This window comes from Pteronotus mesoamericanus, unplaced genomic scaffold (genome assembly GCF_021234165.1).
Source record: "Pteronotus mesoamericanus isolate MK-2021 breed Mesoamerican mustached bat unplaced genomic scaffold, CSHL_Meso_final contig_169, whole genome shotgun sequence".
Taxonomy (NCBI): domain Eukaryota; kingdom Metazoa; phylum Chordata; class Mammalia; order Chiroptera; family Mormoopidae; genus Pteronotus; species Pteronotus mesoamericanus.
Window position 1 is genome coordinate 27,191,115 of NW_026555068.1, and position 16,872 is coordinate 27,207,986.

Here is a 16,872-nt window from a genome sequence, read left to right on the forward strand (position 1 = left end):
CCTGTGTGGACACAACCCCTTTGTCACTGAAGGCTCTTCGTTGTCTCCTGATTGTTACTGCCTAACCACCATGACAAAAAAAAGAACAAAATGAAGCTTTTCTTATCTTAAGAAGTTAAATGAAAGAAAGTGTTAGAAATTTGGCAACTACACTAAAATTGTTTCTCCTTGCCTCTTTCTGGATGGGTAAAAACAGTTCAGTAACAGTGCTTACCTTACTTTTATCAGTCACTGTGCGCTAGCATTCACGGACAGACACACTAGCAATAAGTGTGGTTCCCTGCAAACGCACACGATTAGCCCAGGAAATAAGATATAAAGAGTTTCAAAATCAGGCTCACTTCGCTTCAGACATGAGGCAGTGTGACAAAACGGGACAGTCAGAAACACGCCGTCCCCAAGACCGAGTCCGGGAGCCACTCCTAAGTATGTGTGGCATTTGAGTTCTCATATAATCCACATTAAAATGTCAACTGAATGTAAACAACCTCTTGGAGGAAATTTATGTCCTGAGCTTGTCCATCTCTAAATGTTATGAAAATAAAACCATAAGGCATCAACAGCAGAATTTTAGTTAGTAAATTATTTCATTTCTCTAGATATCCAGGGTGAATACTGTACAGAGATAACAGCAAACACTGTTTTTGATATTTAAGGATTTGATTTTAAGGATCAAATTTGTAAATTTGATTGTAAGGATAAAATCAGAAGTATATTAGGGAAAGAAGTATAAACTTTTTTCCATTAATACCTTCACTAGCCACTGATCTGTACCTTAGTAGAGTATGCAAAATAGGGAAAATATACACTGCAAGATAATAGTAAAGGCTGTAAGTGACCTTAAAAATGAAAACTTAACCCAACATATTTCCCATAATATCTGTGACAGAAGAAACTAACGAAGCAGCTCCGCAAAGCAAGAATGGGGACGAAAGAGCGCAGAGGCCCGAGCCCCACGCTGGACGCCCTCGCAATGAGGGCCCGGCCGCTTCGGCAGGCACCGCAGAGGAGCGTGGTGTTTGCACACTCCCTGATAAAATGGTAACATGGGGACCTTGATGAATTCAAGTAGGAACCATGCTCTCGCCTCATCACCAGATCAACAGCAATGGCTGGGACAACTGTCCAGCAGGCGGGACCGCCCCGCAGTCAGGCCCAGACCTGCACGGCACGCAAGCTCGTCTGGTTTTGTGCACACGGACTGCGGGTGGGGCTAGAAAACAGCACCATCGTCAGACGCAAGTCAGGGAGGGCTTCCTACACAAGAAACTGGAGCCGCCTACAGTCAAAGCGGAACAGCCCCTTCCCCGTGTCCCGGTTCTCAACTAAAATGACGGGGTTACGAAGAATGGGAAAAGAGTCCACAGGAGATTGACTATGACAACATTTTGAAAGTTGCTGTGAAGATGGCTCAATGGTAACTGATATGGAAGGGCAAATGCAAACTCAAATCTAAGTGTCTAGAGAAGGAGGGCAATGGAACGGCCCCAATTACCTTCTCAGATTCCCAGGAAGACAGAGAAATGGGCGGCTCAAGGTATGTGTGAAAGGGGGTGGAGGGCGGGGTGAAAAGGAAGCATCTCCCATCACCCCCCTCCCCCCTCCTCTGAACCAGACAGAGAGAAGCCGGCCAGGCGTTTCTGGGAGCAGTGGTTTGCAGAGCAGAGGGCGCCTCTGGCACAGCCCTGGCCCCGGACACCAGCGAGACCAGGGAGCATGGCACAGGAGCTCTCTTCTGGGGACAGTGATGGGCCCAGGAAGAGAAACCCACACAGATGCTAACACTCGAACCCCTCCAGCAAACACCTCAGCCCCATCACGTGACCTGTAGACCACTCAGGCACGCAGCTGAAACTGGCCCTTCAGCGCCTCACATTCCACACGACTTTAGGCCATTAGGGGAGCCCCCTCCAGGGTGAAAGGAACGGCCGAGCCAACGACGCGGGTTCCTGGTGTCGCACTGACGTCACGTCCCAGGGTGACGGCGACTTCGCAGACCCAGGGTGAGCCAGCCCGTGGGGCAGCACGAACTCAGGGGCTCCTGGGTGGCATCCCCACGTCACAGACAAGGGATCAGAAGATTATCTAATGCACAGGCAGATTGGAAAGATTTATAACGCTTTAAAAATTTTTTGCAGTGAATTTGTGAGAGGTACATAGAGGTCGAAGCAATCAAAATAATTATGAAAAACGAACAAGTTACCAGAAAGGAAATAGAACCATAGTGCAATACATGGCTCAGCTCAAGTAGTAATCACATAATCACCCATATATGGGTGTGTATGTGTGTTCATACACATACATATAAGTTTAAACAAAAATTATAGCCACATTGGGTAGATTAGAAAGAGGCAGTGTCAGAGCTAGTAAAAGCCATAGTCATAGTTTTATTTTCGTAAAGGTCTAGAGATAATGTCTAAAAGTGAAAAATCAAAAAATGGCAGGAAAATCATTTTATTTAGAAATACGTAGGTAAACGATCAGAAGGCTATTTTAAGAGTGGGAATCGGGTTGAGAAACAACAGGGCTTTTTTTTTATTGTAACCCTCATAAATTTTACTTGATTTTTTTTTAAACATTCCATTTTGGAAAATGTTAGACTTACAAAAGAGTTGCCCAACTGGTACAGAGAGTTCTCATCTACCCACCACTGAGATTCCTCTATTTTGTGAGTCTCCAACTTTGCTCTTCTGTTTCAAAAGTGCCTTGCCAACTAGAAACACTTGCTCAGATCTGCAAAAACATGCTGGACTTATAACTAGAACAGAGTTGAAGCTATAGCTCATGATGGGAAGAAGCAACAGCTGAAAAAATGTTTCACAATTCACAAATATAGTATCTGTCTCCTTTGATTTTGGCTTTGTTTGATTTCTTTCATAAGAGTTTTGCAGTTTTTAGCAAACAGATGCCACAAATATCTTGTCCTACTTAAACAGCAACATTTCAATTTCTGGAAGTGCAGCCTAAGTGGGAGTTTTAAAAAATTAGAATTCCAGCTGTTCATTGCCAGGGCCCAGGAATACCCATGCATTCCGCGCACCGCCCGTGCGCCATCGCTGAGCTTCTCTGCGTACCTGCCGGCATTCTCTGCGCAGGCCGCCACGCGTCTGTGCGCGGGCAGTTTTGCGGCCCTGGTTCTCCGTCTGTGGGGCTGCACACGCTTCTCTCGCCTCACTGCACTGGCTGAGGGCTTCCGGCGCCATCGGGGGCGGCGCCTGCCGGGCTCAGCTCGTGATAACAACGCAGCTGCACAGCCCCAGGGGGGCTCATGCTTCGGTGGGAAGTACAGGTCCTCCTGCTTCGTTCTGCTTTGTTTTTCAGGAAAGCAGCACAGACTGTCACCCAGGACTGGAGCTGGCACGTGGCCACTGTGCTTCACCTGCCTCCCTCCCTGGTCCCTGAAGAATTAGAAAATTCTAAGTGATGGCAAGGATGACAGCTCAACGTCAGTCCATGCCACTTTCCGACACAAAAACAATCAAATTATGCTTTCCTAACATTCATCCTGATTTCTTAATATTGTCTTAATTTCCCCCCAAATTTTCTTCAGCTGTTTAAAAAAATTAAGTTATTCACAAATAAGTACTCTAAACAAGATACCATTCACTTTTGACATCTTAAAAAATTTAATTTAAGCGAGAAAAAATAGAGAATTATTTAAATACATGAGTGGTGAGGGAAAGTTGCAATTAAAGAAAAAGTGATGTCCTATAAGAGAGATTTTAGGTTGCATTTGAAAAAATTAGTCACTTCATATAATTATGATTCACTTCTCGTATGAAAATCACAATTGTAACAAAGCCGATTTAACTCACTTGACCATGTTGAAGACATTTATTACTATTCACCGTTTATTATAGCTGTAGCATTAAATTTATTCCAAGTTTCTAAACAGTCAGCTCAATCAGTCGTTGTTTCTGCACCTGTGCCCTGCGCACCCCGCCTGCCACCCAGAGCCGCTAAAGCCCACGGCAGTGACGGTAGGGAGAACACCTGTGAGAGCACAGCAGGTAAAAAAAACCAGCAAAGTAGTAGGGACTTTTGTTGGGAACGAAACCGATAGTCTTTGCATACAAACAATTTTATATTGTACAAAATACTCGATGAGCTAAAACCGAGGCTGACAGAACCTTGTGGCACAGGCCAATTCCACTCAGGTGGGAAGCCTGCCTGACAGGCCACGCTGCCCTGACACATGCCGCGTGGCCAGGCCGGGGCTCCCGCTCAGCCCTGCCCGCCCTCCGCCACCGGCTGGGGGCGCAGAAACACGCAGTCAGTGTTCCGCTGTTTTAGGCTAACCAAGTTATACGAATCATATTACAGTATTTTTCTCATCAGATTTTATAGATCCTTTGTCTCCATTATGAAGGGAATGGATATTTTCAAACAAGAAAACTTTAAGGCAACCTGGTACCATGTACACTGTCTTGATTTTTTCCTAGAGAGAAAATATTTGCTTCTCCCACAACTAGACAGTTTAGTGTATTCAGAGCCCAGAATCCTGGCACCAGCACTAAACCAATCTCTATCTCCTCCCACCTTTGTGACAAGAGGCAGACTGGTCCATCTTTCTGTCACAGGAAAGCGTTCTACGTCGTTATAAATTACGACAGTATCCCTGTGGTTCACGAGGCAGTTGTGGCAATGAAGTTATAGCTAGGTTAAACTTTGGGAGAAAAAAAACAGGCTACCTATAGTGTATTTTTTGTAAAAAATAATAAGGTGCTTATGTCCTGAACACCCTGGAGCCAGAAATCAGAGGCAGTCTCGTCTCGGAAAAGACCAACTCAAACTGGCGGGGTTTCAAAGCAATAATATTTGTTCCAAAATAAGCCATTCCTCTGCATTACCGGCACAGCTCAGAAAAATCAAGAAATACCATCTGTAACTCCATACAGTTATTTTAAAAACACAAACTATACAGCAGATGTAATGTTTTTAATTGAGGGGAAATGCGCCTAATACACAATCAATCGCACTCAAGTGCACAGCTGAGCGGCATTTAGTGCGCTCCCAATGTTGCGTGATGCCACCCCTTTCTCGTTTCAGACCTTTTTAATGACCCCTGGAATACACCGCCCGCACCCACAAGTCGTTACAGCCCCATCTCCCATCCCCGCCACCGCTGGGAACTGCTCATCATCCCGTCTCTGCGGACTGGCCAGTTAGGGACGTGTCACGTGAAAGGGGCCACGTGGCGCGAGGCCTCCGTGGCTTCCTCACAGAGCAGTGTTTCCGAGGCTTGTTTGGTCCCGATCTGAACGAGGTGTGTGGAGGGCGTCACAGTGACTGACACGTACCGAGCGCCTGCTGAGCAGCGCACTCGGAGGCGGTGGCGGAGGCTGGCGGCACAGGCTGCCTGGCCTGCCACACCGCGGGTCGGGCCCGGGGGCGCCGACATCCTCGCCCTCCTCGCTCATCCCTCAGGAGCCCGTCAGCGGCAGGCGGGCATGGCACAAACCTGTCCGAGCTGACGGCGGTGGCAGCGTGAACGGGCCAGGCCATCTCTGGAAGGAGATGCCAGGAAGATGGGGGCTGGGAATGGGCGGTAAGCCGAGTTCAAATTCAGAATTGCCCACTTCAAGTACTGCGACTGGCAGCGCGTCGCTGAAACTCCAGTAACATTCCAGACTCCAACAGATCCAAGTCTTGGTTCCGCCGAGGAGCGCTGTCCTGTCGCGCTGAGGGCGTGTGCACCTCTCCCGACCGGGCGCGCCATGTCCACACATCCTCTACGGGGCCACTGGGACCGTGGCGGGAAGCAGCCCTGCCCCCGAGCCCGCTCCGTGCCTTCCTGGCCAGCGGGATCCCGGACCTGGGGCGCCAACGGCAAGGAAAGGTGGGAACACAGACGCGGGGACTCAGGACCTGCATTTTAATAAGGTCCCCAGGGGATGCACGTTTTTAAGGCTTAAGAGGTACTGCACCAGCTGTCTCGAAAAAAGTGGCACAAAACCAAAACCTTCACATGACCTATTTAACCAAGACAGAGAAGATAAGCAATAAAGCCCTAAAAATAAGTAGTTAGGAACTCTTTTCCCTTTTTAGAGATAGGAACTGACAGAGACTAAACATCAGGGAGTTGAGAGGAAGGAGAAGCCGCCTGCTGGTATATGCTTGAACGCGCCACAAAAACGTGCAGCCACACTGCACGCAGGCCTTCCAGATAGATTTACGCTGCCTGGATCTCCCCCAGCCTCTTGGATTACTCTTGGATTTGAGAGCTCAACTGCTCACTCTTTGCTGCCTTTTACACATTGCTGAGCAAAGACCAGAACAACCCAGCATCCCACTAAGTGTGCTTAAATGTGAAGTCCAACATCTTTATAAATAACACAAGCTCGTATTTTTCTTATCAAAATGAAAACAGAAAAATAAATATAACACATTCCACTGCAACTAAAATAAATAGCAAAAACATCACTTTACTTTATGAAAACAAAGTAGAAATTATTATTAACATCGCAGACAATAATCCAAATATTATGGCTGCTAAGAGCAATCACTGCTTTTTGGTTCTCCTTCTTTCCATGAATTTGAGTTAGAAAAAAAATTTTTTTTTTTTTCTTAAATGAATGTTCAGGCAATCTGATTTTCATGAATTTTAACAAGGAATGCACAAATTCAGCATGGATGGAACTGGAGAGCATCATGCTAAGCGAAATAAGCCAGGGGGCGAAAGACAAATACCATATGATCTCACCTATAAGCGGAACCTAACCAACAATGCAAAGAAGCAAGGAAAATATGACCAGCAACACTGAAAGGAAAAGGAATGCACAAATACATGAATACTTTTGTAATTTATAGTGGTGTTCAATGTTTTTACATGGCATTTTTAGCTGATCAGAGACAAGAAGAAATTCTGAGAAATTTTAGACTAAATAAGTGGGTTTAGCCATCCATCCCAATTACTCACTCAACAAGCTGAGTTGCAGGTTCCACCCTGGGCACTGGGCCGTGTCAATAAAGACCAGCCCCACCTTTGCCCTCAGTGAGCTCGTGGTCACTGAGGGGCCCACGCTTGCTGGGAAGGTGCTGCTTCGACGCCCGAAAAAGCCTTTGCTTTGCCCTCGTCCACGAGCCGAGGAGGGTTACGGCTGCGGTCTCTCAGTTTTACCACCAAAATCACTGCTTGTACTCAATGACTGAAACAAACGTTCTACTTCAGTAAATCATAGTCCACAGAACGTTAGAAATACTTACAGAGAAGAAACACCCGTCCGTAACCCCAAGTGTCTGTGCGCTGCTCTTCCTCGCTCTGGGGCTCTCCGGCAAACCCTGAGGCAGAACGACTCACACAAAACCCGTTCAGGGCAGGTGTGCCCTGCCCACCCCGAAGGCTGCCCTGCCACGGTGTGTGACGCAGCAAAGCGTGGGCAGGCAGGTCACATGAAGGACAGAGGCACCTCCTCCGCCTGGCTCCTGGGGGTGCACCTGGGGCTGTCTCACACCTGCAAGCCTGTGTGCCACCTGCATGCTGCTGGAGCCAGAGCGTCACTGGGTCATACAGAACCAACGTGCAGGTGAGGGAACTTTCATTCCATAGCACAACACCCATTCAAGAAAACTAAGACATAGATCTTCTACCGTGCGCCCAAGGCAAGCGGTGTTTCAGTTGATAAAATCACTTCTAGTTATATAGTACTCTTCATTCTCTGGTTTAAAAAAAAAAAAAAGCCTAAAAAGTTTTCTGGAGAAAATGTTCCAGGGCAACGACCTTTAGGAGAAATACATTGTGTGGGTTCATATGTAAAAAGTATCAGGTGGCAAAATGTACAGTGTTGTCAATTATAGTTTTGAAATATGTACAATGGTTTCCTAAAACCCAGTGCTTCTTACATCAGCTCTCTTTAAAAACTCCTATTATCACAAAAGCTTCAGTCACAGGGAGTGCTTACAGACCCAACCGAGTTCAGGTTTACGCTTCCTCAGCCATCTATTTTAACTCCAAACAGAGCTCAGGGACCTCTAGAAAAGAATGGATGTTAACAACATCCCTGAAACATACCTAATGACGGAGAGCTAAAGACCGTCCTCAAAACGTTCCCGAAGAACCCAGCCACGGCTGACTTTTCTGATGAGAATTCTGTGCTGCTACTTCAAACAAGAACTGCTTCCCTGGTATGTTGGAAACAGAAGGGAAGACTTTAGAAAGCGGCAAAGGTAAGAGAATAATGATGCAACTTTGGGTCAAGCCAAAGCTTTTTCTGAACATAAGTTTTAAATTTGGGATACAGTTCAACATGGGCTGAGATGAGGCCCCAGAGTTCTCAGTCACAGGCGAGGAAGAGATAATTGAGGTCCAGAAAAATTACTACTCAGCTGCCCCAAGTTAAACAAAGCCAAGCGAGGGAGCAGCGCAGCCCCCAGGGGCCGTAATTTTGAAGAGAAGGGGCAGCGAACAGTCCCCAATGGAGCCGAGCCCTTGATTTGCTGATTTTCAGCCTTATCTGTTCAAACGGTTTGCCAACACAGCACTTTCCACACACAAAACCTTAATCCAGTTTTGTTCTTTTCCTAGTAAACCAATAAATTCATGTGCTTCACTAGGCTGCTCCCAAACTCATCAAAATAAAACCAGGGTGTCTTTGGCCTGGCCCTGAGGCAGGCGGGGCTCCTGGCTCAGGTGCCCACCTGGCCCCGGACCGGTCCCTCTGAGCCAGCGCTGGCCAGAGGTCCAGAAACCGTTCTCTACACCACGGTCCCGCCTGTGCCCTGACCCTCCTGCTTCAGCCTTCCTGCCTCAGGCAGTCTCCAAGGCCTGAGGACGCCCCTCTAACCCAACCCAGCGCAGCCCCCGCCGTCCCCGCCCCGCCTATCAGGGCCACCTGGCAGCGCCTGCCAGTGACAGGGGAGAACCGTTCAGTCCCCGCTGTTCCGTTCAGGAGAACGCACCCATTACGAAATCATTTTTTGATTTACCAAACACCCGGTTATAAAGCGATTTTTTGGTAACAGTGAGCTGTCATGGGGTTTGCCTACAGGGCCGACTTGGCCTCCGGGCTCTGGGTCTGCACACACAACAGACGTATTTATAGCCTGGCCTCGAGCCTTGCCCGCGCGCTGCCCCAAATCGCCCTCTGCTGCCCCAAGGACAGGCTGCCCCGCCCTCGCTGCTGGGCCCCGCATTCCCGCGGGGAGGGCTCCGTGCCAAGGGGACAGGCAAGAGAAGACGGGTCACGCGACCCCCAGAGGCAAAGCAGGAGTGCAGCCTAAAAAAAAAAATGCAGCTGAGTCAGAGAGCACACGGGAGACCCCCCCCGCCCCGCCCCGGTGAACGGGCGAGAGGACAGGGAGTCGCCGAGGAGCCCACACGGCGCTACCCCTGAGCATAGCCCACCACCAGAGCTCTGGCCCAAAGGGGCCGGTGCCCAAGTCGGCACCCTCCTCCTTTCACTGGGCTACGTGCTGCCTCCCATCCACAGGGAGGAGGGCGACCCCAAATACGGCTTTGTTTCTCGGCATCCGCCAGACCATTCGGCCACGATGCAGGAGAAACACCGACTATGCCCCTTGCTGAGGGCAGCAGTGCCGACATGGGGCTGGCACTGCGGTGAACACGTGGGAGCTGCCAACATGCTTTTCAAAAAAAAAGTTGAAAATTCAAGCTGAATTGTTATAAAATCACCATTTTTTTTTTTTATAGACTAAGTGGGCCACATACAAGCATCCAATTATAAAGAACTGCTAGAACTCTACGAGACATTTCCAGAGAATACCACACAACCCCTCAAACAAAAATATTCTCAGCCCTGTTTGTCTTGGAGGCAAGTCTGTGCTGCTGGCCAAACAGAACATTTCATGAACCCCCCACGCTGCACGGGGGACAAGGAGAAAGGGGGTGGACCACAGAGAGAGCCCTTCCTCTCCCGCACAGACGGGGGACCCCCAAGTGTGCAGCACGGACACCTCACATCCTGACCCACCCGAAATGCACGCTGTGGGGCTTAAGCCCCCGCTGCAAAGCTATGGGTGAGCGTGAACGCGCCTGAGCTTTGCAGACCACACGGAGTGGCTGTGTGAACAGAGTGGCAACTGTTCCGTCTCAGGAGAGCCCGTCCTGTTTGTCCGACGGGACTTCTTTAGAAAATGAGAGATTGTGAGAGACGGCATCGCCTTGTCCTATGGAAGACCAAGGCCACAAGGCGGGAAGACATTCCCTTCTAGGCTTTTCCACTCTTGGGGCAAGTCAGCCACAACTGAGAGACACCCGGGAACATGCAGCCCCCACTGCAGGGCACCGGATGGCATCCCACGACGTCACAGGGCTGGCAGATGGTTGGCGTGAAGCAGCATCTGGTCCTTCCCCACGTCCCAGGAGCTGCGGCACCATCGGAGGCCAGTGCCAGGTGCTGCTTTCACAGACATGAACCCCAACACCGTCATTCTCCAACTCAGAGTGCGGCGACTTGCAGGAACAGCGCTGGTGGGTGCGGGGAAGGGCGGCTGTGAGAATCGCCCTGCGGGGCCCCCCAGAGCAGTGCTTCGCGTCACGCCGGGACTCTGCCGACAGGCCGACAGCACCAGCCAGACCGCCCTAGGTTCCCCCCTGCTCGCCCATTCCTCGCGGGGGCGGGGGCGGGAGGATGGCTCGACTGAACAGCTCCCTCAGACTCGTGGGCTGGGGCGAGCGCGGCACCCCCGGCCGGGCCCAGGGTCTCGGGGCCAGTGTGTCCCCTGTGTGCGAAACCAAGGTGACAGCAGACGGCACTCGATGTCCACAGCTCTCGGGGACACGCGGATATGTTGCTGTTTCCCGTGTGAGGCTAACATCTTACAAGCTGTCACTCCTCCCTGCCCCTGGCCTGAGCACTGTGCATGTGAACGGTTAGCGGCCACACGAGCCTGGGACGGATGGCCTCGGGCTCCCTCTCACGGAGGAGGGGACGGGGGCCGCCGGCTCGAAGCTCCCCGCGCCCAGGCCGCCTGGCAGTCTACGCTCGCATCATGCGGGGTGGCAGTGAGCTCCCAACCTGAGGCCCCGAGTCTCGGAAAGCCAGGGAGCTCTGCATTTAACTGTCCCGCCCCGAATTGTCCTCCTTTACTGTTCCCACAGTATCCGACTAACTGTTAAGACACCAGAGGCCTGGGCCTCGTGTTCTAGTTTTATGGGTCTCCTGCTGCAAAACAGCCCTGATGTCGACAAGGTACAGATCTGGACATCGTACATGACGCGCGGTGGGGGGACCTCTAAGCAGAGCACCCAGGCATGCGTCTCTCATGTGCGGTGCGTGTTCCAGTGTGACCGCTTTGGTAGGAACCACCATCCACGCTGTTCTTCATCTCGGGGTGCTCTTTGTTGATTTGTCTTCCCAGAGGAAGGAGGCAAACAAATGAGATGCAGACAAAACGCATAAACCTGCTGGAGGTCATGTCTTATGGAAGAGCTGTGGCTTACTTAGTGGCTCAGTAAAGGAAAAATATTAAATTTTGAGGCGACTGCTTTACCGTAATTTAAAAATCACTGGTTCCTAGAGGGCACTATGCTGAGGGAAGTCAGTCAGACAGAGGAAGACAAATCCCATATAATTTCACTCACATGTGGGATCTAAAGAACAGAGTAAACACTCACACAAAGCAGAAACAGACGCACAGACACAGAGAGCAGACTGGTGGGCGTCCGGGGGGCGGGGGCTGTGGGGCGGGTAGGAGAGGGCAGGCGCTGAGAAGGACGGACCGGCTGCTGCAGAACAGCCGCGGGACGGGGGCGCAGCAGGGGAAGCAGGGTCAGCGTGGTGCCAGGTGGGCGCTGGAAATACCTGGGGGACACTGTGTGCGTGCGACTGTCCGACCGCAGTGCTGTGCCACCTGAAACTAATATAAAGCACGGCACGTGAACTGTAATTGAAAAGTAAAGAAAACAAATAAATAAAGGGCTCGCGCCTTTACAAAATGAATTAGATAATATCACTACTGTACCCAAAACGTGCCACTTAGAAACGGCGACAGGAGGCCTGGCGCACGCTCAGGTGGGCATTAACACAGGGGCGCCGCCGCGGGCTTCTGCAGGCTGTGCTGACCTCGGTCCTCGCGCTCCCCCCCCCCCAGGCCCCACAGCGTCTCCCTGCCCCCGCCGCCGGGGGGTTCGGGGCTGCTCCCGGCCAGCACCTCCCGGTGGCCTCTCATCACGGGGAGCATGGACAGCTTCACAGGGCTGGGGACCCAAGGCAATTGATTCCATCCTCTCTGTAAGCTTCTCGTCTTTTTTTCCTTAATGTGCCCTGTTCCTCAAAGGCCTTTCTCCTTGTGTACAACCAACGAGCCCGCTCTGCTGACCAGCTGTCCTGCATGAAGGGGTCAGCCTTGCGGTGCCTTCTGCTGCTTCTGGAGGCCGGGACACCCTGGGCGCTCCCTGCTTCTGGGCGCATCCCTCCCAGCACCGCCCCCTCCGGGGCTGTCTTCCTTCTGGGTCTTCCTAAGTTTGAAGAGCTCATCCTTATGAAGTCAAACCGATGAAAAGCCATCAACCTGGGACACACTGGAAGGCAGCAGGTGTCATCGCTGGCTCCCACGACCGAGGAGTGACCCACTGCGTGGGTGGGCCAGCTTGTCTGTGCAGTCACCGCCAAGGGACAGGTGTTTGCTCCCAGGTTTGCGTGAGTGTGACAAGCAGAACCGCTACAAACGTTCGGGCGCAGGTTTCGGGGTGAGCGCAAGCCGGCCTCTCCCTCAAGCCAGTGACCTGGGAGCAGAGTTGCGGGGTGAGCTGACTCGTGCGCATCTGACTCCCTGTGAGGTTTTCAAACAGCCGTGCAGCGTGGCCGCGCCGCTCTCCACCCGCCGCAGGAGGGAGCAAGCCCAGGGGCTGGCACCCTTGGCAGGGACCGTCGCTCTGCTTCGTAACGCGGCCGACTACTGGGTGTGCAGTGGGCTCTCACTGTGCCTGAAAGCTGTCTGTCTCTAATGATGTTCAGCATCTTTGCAGGTGCTTTTTTGCCAACTGTATCTCTTAAGAGTTTAAAAATATTTTGGGTCCATTTTTGTTTGGGTTTCTTACTTTCTTGCCTTGAGAGTACATTCTGGATGTAAGTCCGCTGTCCCACGAGATTTGCAGGTATCTTCTCCTTGTCTCTGTAATACCTTAACTCAGGAAAAATCTGGGGGAATCGCAGGCGGTTTTTCTTACACGTCCTGCTTCTGGGGCCGCATCTAAGCGCTCCCTGTCTAGACCAGGGACACAAAGAGCTTGCTCCTGTGCTCACCTCTAAGAGTTCTTCATTTCACACTTCAGGCTGGGGTCTATGAGCTCCAGTGCCGTTTGTGGAAAACACTGTCCTTCTGGGCCGCAGTCCTCTGCTCCTCTGTCGAAACCTGCGGCCGCAGGTGCATGGGTCTCCCCGGATCGTCCGTTCTGGTCCACTCTGTCCTTTGCCGACACCGCACTGCCTTGGGAAGGACGCCTTCAAAGCAGAGAGTGACAGTCCTCTACCTTCGTTTCCCTTTCAAAACTGCTTCAGCTGTGCTAGCTACTGCCTCTCTATGTGTGCATTTTAGAATCAGCTTGTCCGCGCCTTCAAAGGAGTCTCCTGAGATTTTGGTCGGGAATATGCTCAACCTACAGACCATTCTGAGGAAGAGTCACATTCCAACCACATGGCCTTCTAATCCGCGAACACAACGTGTCTCTCAGTTCTTTGTTTTTAAAACCAGTGTTTGTAATGTTCGGCACACAGATTCTGTGCGTGTTACTAGGTCAGATTTATGTTTACGTATGTCCAGGTCGACCTCACACTATGGCATGCTGACGCCTGCTGAACTCACCCACTGGTTCTAAGAGCTTTTCGGTAGATTGCATGCAGCTGTCCCCACAGAACCCGCGTTGTCCACAAACCCAGCTTCATCCCCCGACTCTCGCCTGAAAGCCTCTGGTTCCCTGCTCTTTTTGCACCTGCACTTCCCTTGCTCACTTATGGGGCTGTGTGACCCCGGTCCCTCCCCCAGCAGACATCCTGCCTGAGCACCGGAAGGTCACTGAGTAACCCGCGTCACCTCCCGCCACCTCGCGCCGCGCACCCCCGCAGGAGCTAGGCGGGCCCCCGGCTCCCTTCCCCCTTATCAGCAGCGGCAGGGCCCTGGCAGGGCCCCGAGCAGAACGAGGCGGCGCCGGGGGGTGCAGAGCAGGCGCGACTCTGGTGTCTGACCCCTCCGGCCGGCTCAGGGCCCCCGGAGGACAGGGTGGGCGCAGAGCCAAGTACAGATGGTATCGCCACGAAGGACAGAGAACATTTTCTCCTCCGGGAAATGAGGGAGGGAACAGCTGACTGATGAAGACACACTGGAACTGGAGAAAAAGAAAACAGGGCGCTCGCTCACAGAAGCTGGACTCGCTCAAACATGCTACTTCATGCCAGTCCCTGGGGATCAGCGCTGACATACAATTAGGTGATAATCCCCAGTTGCCACCGATGCCAACAGGACATTCCGGGGCAGTTTCGCCTTTTCCATTTGGTGCCTGTTAGGGCTAATGTCTCACACTTGCTTCTTGGACCAGGGAGCCGCAGGGTTAAATCATGACACGGGAGCCAGACCACAGCCACTCCTAAAAACGCATCGGTAGCTTGTCTGCATGTCACAATTCGAGTGGTTTAAAGTAACACCGGGTTACCATGCTACATTCTCAGGAGGAGGAGGAAGGAGGGTGGACACTTTGCAGAAGCAAAATAGTAACACGAGTAACCAAGGACCCCTCTCTCACCAGGCTGCGGGGCTGGGGTGAGCAGGGGTTGAGGAGCAAACAAAAATAGAAACAGTAACAAACAAATCCAATTTTTATGAATAATGAAAACAATGATTTAAGAAAAAAACTACCTTTAATGCACAGAAATGAGGGCAAGTAATGTTACAGAGAGATATGCATGAGATAAAACATATCCAAATGGGATTAAATGTACATGTTTCATCCCAAGTAAATCCATCTGTAAAAACAATCACAGAATTTTTGGAGCTTTTGAAACCACCACTGACACGGGTCACGTTATTTCCCAAACACAGAAAGTGCGTGTGACTGTGAGAAGACACATGGTGGTTTTCCTTCCCAGTCCGCTCTCAGCCAGTTTCTCCTGGCGGCTGAGGGGCCCCCACGGCGCCCCACTCCCGGGGGTAAGTGGTGGCCGCAGTGACGGGCCAGGAGGAGGCTCAGGGGGACTCGTGCTGCCCATGAGAAAGCGCACAACTAAACAAGGGCGTGCGCGGCGTGGCTCCCCCGCGGGCGCCCCGGAAACACCGCGGCCGTGCGGCCGGCGCCCTTGCCCAGCTTACCCACTCGTAGGAGAGGATCCAGCAGCCGCGCGCCAAGCCCATCAGCACATTGAGGGTCCGCAGCGCCCGCCCAGCCAGCACGTGTGTGGTGCTTTCGCACACCTCACGGGCCACCGCGAAGCCTTTCAGTTTGGCGACCACCCGGATGACGATGTTCTGCTTCCTGTCAAACGGGGAAGAGAGTCAACAAAAGAAATGCTTCCACCTATGAAGAGCAATGTGATCACACGGAATTTTTTAAAAATCTGAGAACGCTGAAATGCTACATTGACCTCCGCTACGGCGCTCCTGCCGTGATGTCTCTGCGATCCGTAGCCTGAAACCTGGGGGAGGAAAAGAGCCTCAGCTCCCAACGCTGGCCGCCTGCTCTCACGGCTGAGGAGGCGGCGGAGAGTGTGCCTGCTCACCACCCCCGTCCGGGCCTGTGGGGGACGCGGCCGACAACCCGGCCCCATGCCCCTTGCGCACAGCAGCTGCGCCCTTCTCAGACCCCCCCGGACCGTCTGCCCCTGGTCAGGACCAAGCTCTCAGCTGCACCCTTCCCTGGGAAAATCTAACATTTATGGAGAGTCGAACACACAGTTTTGTACTAAAAGGGGAGGAAAAGGTCCTTGTCATTTTACTCCCACATCAACTCTTGAGGGCGAATGTGACCAAGGCTCCTTGTTTCCACAGAGCTTGTCATGTTTACCTTCTGCTCTGTCACTACATTCATGTCTTCAGTACCTCTAAAAAATTTTTTTTTCCAACGTAACTTCCTTCCCCAATGATGCCCCATCCCTCCTGTGTCCCTTCCTTGGCCTTCCGTTCTGACACAAGACTTTTCCCTTGCCCTTGAGGTGTGTCCTGGGACCCCAGGGAGATCCAAAGACATGGGGGGCTTCCCGAACCACGCCGGGACGCACACGGCGGGTTAAAGAACAAACTCTCCCCTCTCCAAAAGCGACAGGCGGCGGAATGAGGCCGCTGCAGCCGCTCGGGCAGACGGGCGCTCCCGCCCTCCGGGTGGCGGCCCTCCTCAGCCTCACCTCCCGCGACCTTGGCGGGGCCTGTGGATCCCGAGACCTGTCTCTTTGCCTATCCATGACATGGGTGAGCTACGTCACAGTTTTAAATTCTCAGAGACCCCGTGGAGAAAGAAGATAAATGGGTTGAGCCCTGGATCCCATCGCTACTTCAACCTGAGACCTGCGCTTTCTGGAGTTGAGGGAAATATTAAATTGGGTGGGGGCCGTGAAGCGAAGCGAAGCAAAGCAAAGCCAAGCAGAAAGAAGCGAAAAGCTAAAGCTCTCTGGAATTCTCCATTTCTGTGCATGTGTGACTCTGCTGGTTCCAAGCCTGGCGGCTGCCAGCCACAATCCACACATGCTAACAAATAAGTTTCTTTTCAAAATATGGCTCATCAATGCGGCTTCAGACGTGCTACGTTTTGGTTCAATGTGATTTCAAATCCACGTGTTTACAGTAAAGACAAAACCAAGCCCAAGTGGGCCCAGACGCAGGAACGAAACAAGCCTGACAGGGCATCAGCGGCCCCACTGCCAAAGGCGACCAGCAGCTGAGGGCGCCCGTCGCGGCTCCTGGAGCAGCAACCGTGGCCAGGGGACATGG

At 51.9% G+C, this 16,872-nt stretch overlaps 1 protein-coding gene across 1 annotated transcript in view; it reads right to left on the bottom strand.

The window, feature by feature from the left end:
- MCPH1 (microcephalin 1) overlaps nt 1–16,872 on the bottom strand; it is a 108,787-nt gene that overhangs the window by 54,812 nt on the left and 37,103 nt on the right. The window contains exon 11 of the mRNA XM_054566206.1: nt 15,262–15,424. Within this exon, the coding sequence (XP_054422181.1) occupies nt 15,262–15,424 (163 nt within the window). The remainder of the gene's footprint in view (nt 1–15,261; nt 15,425–16,872) is intronic.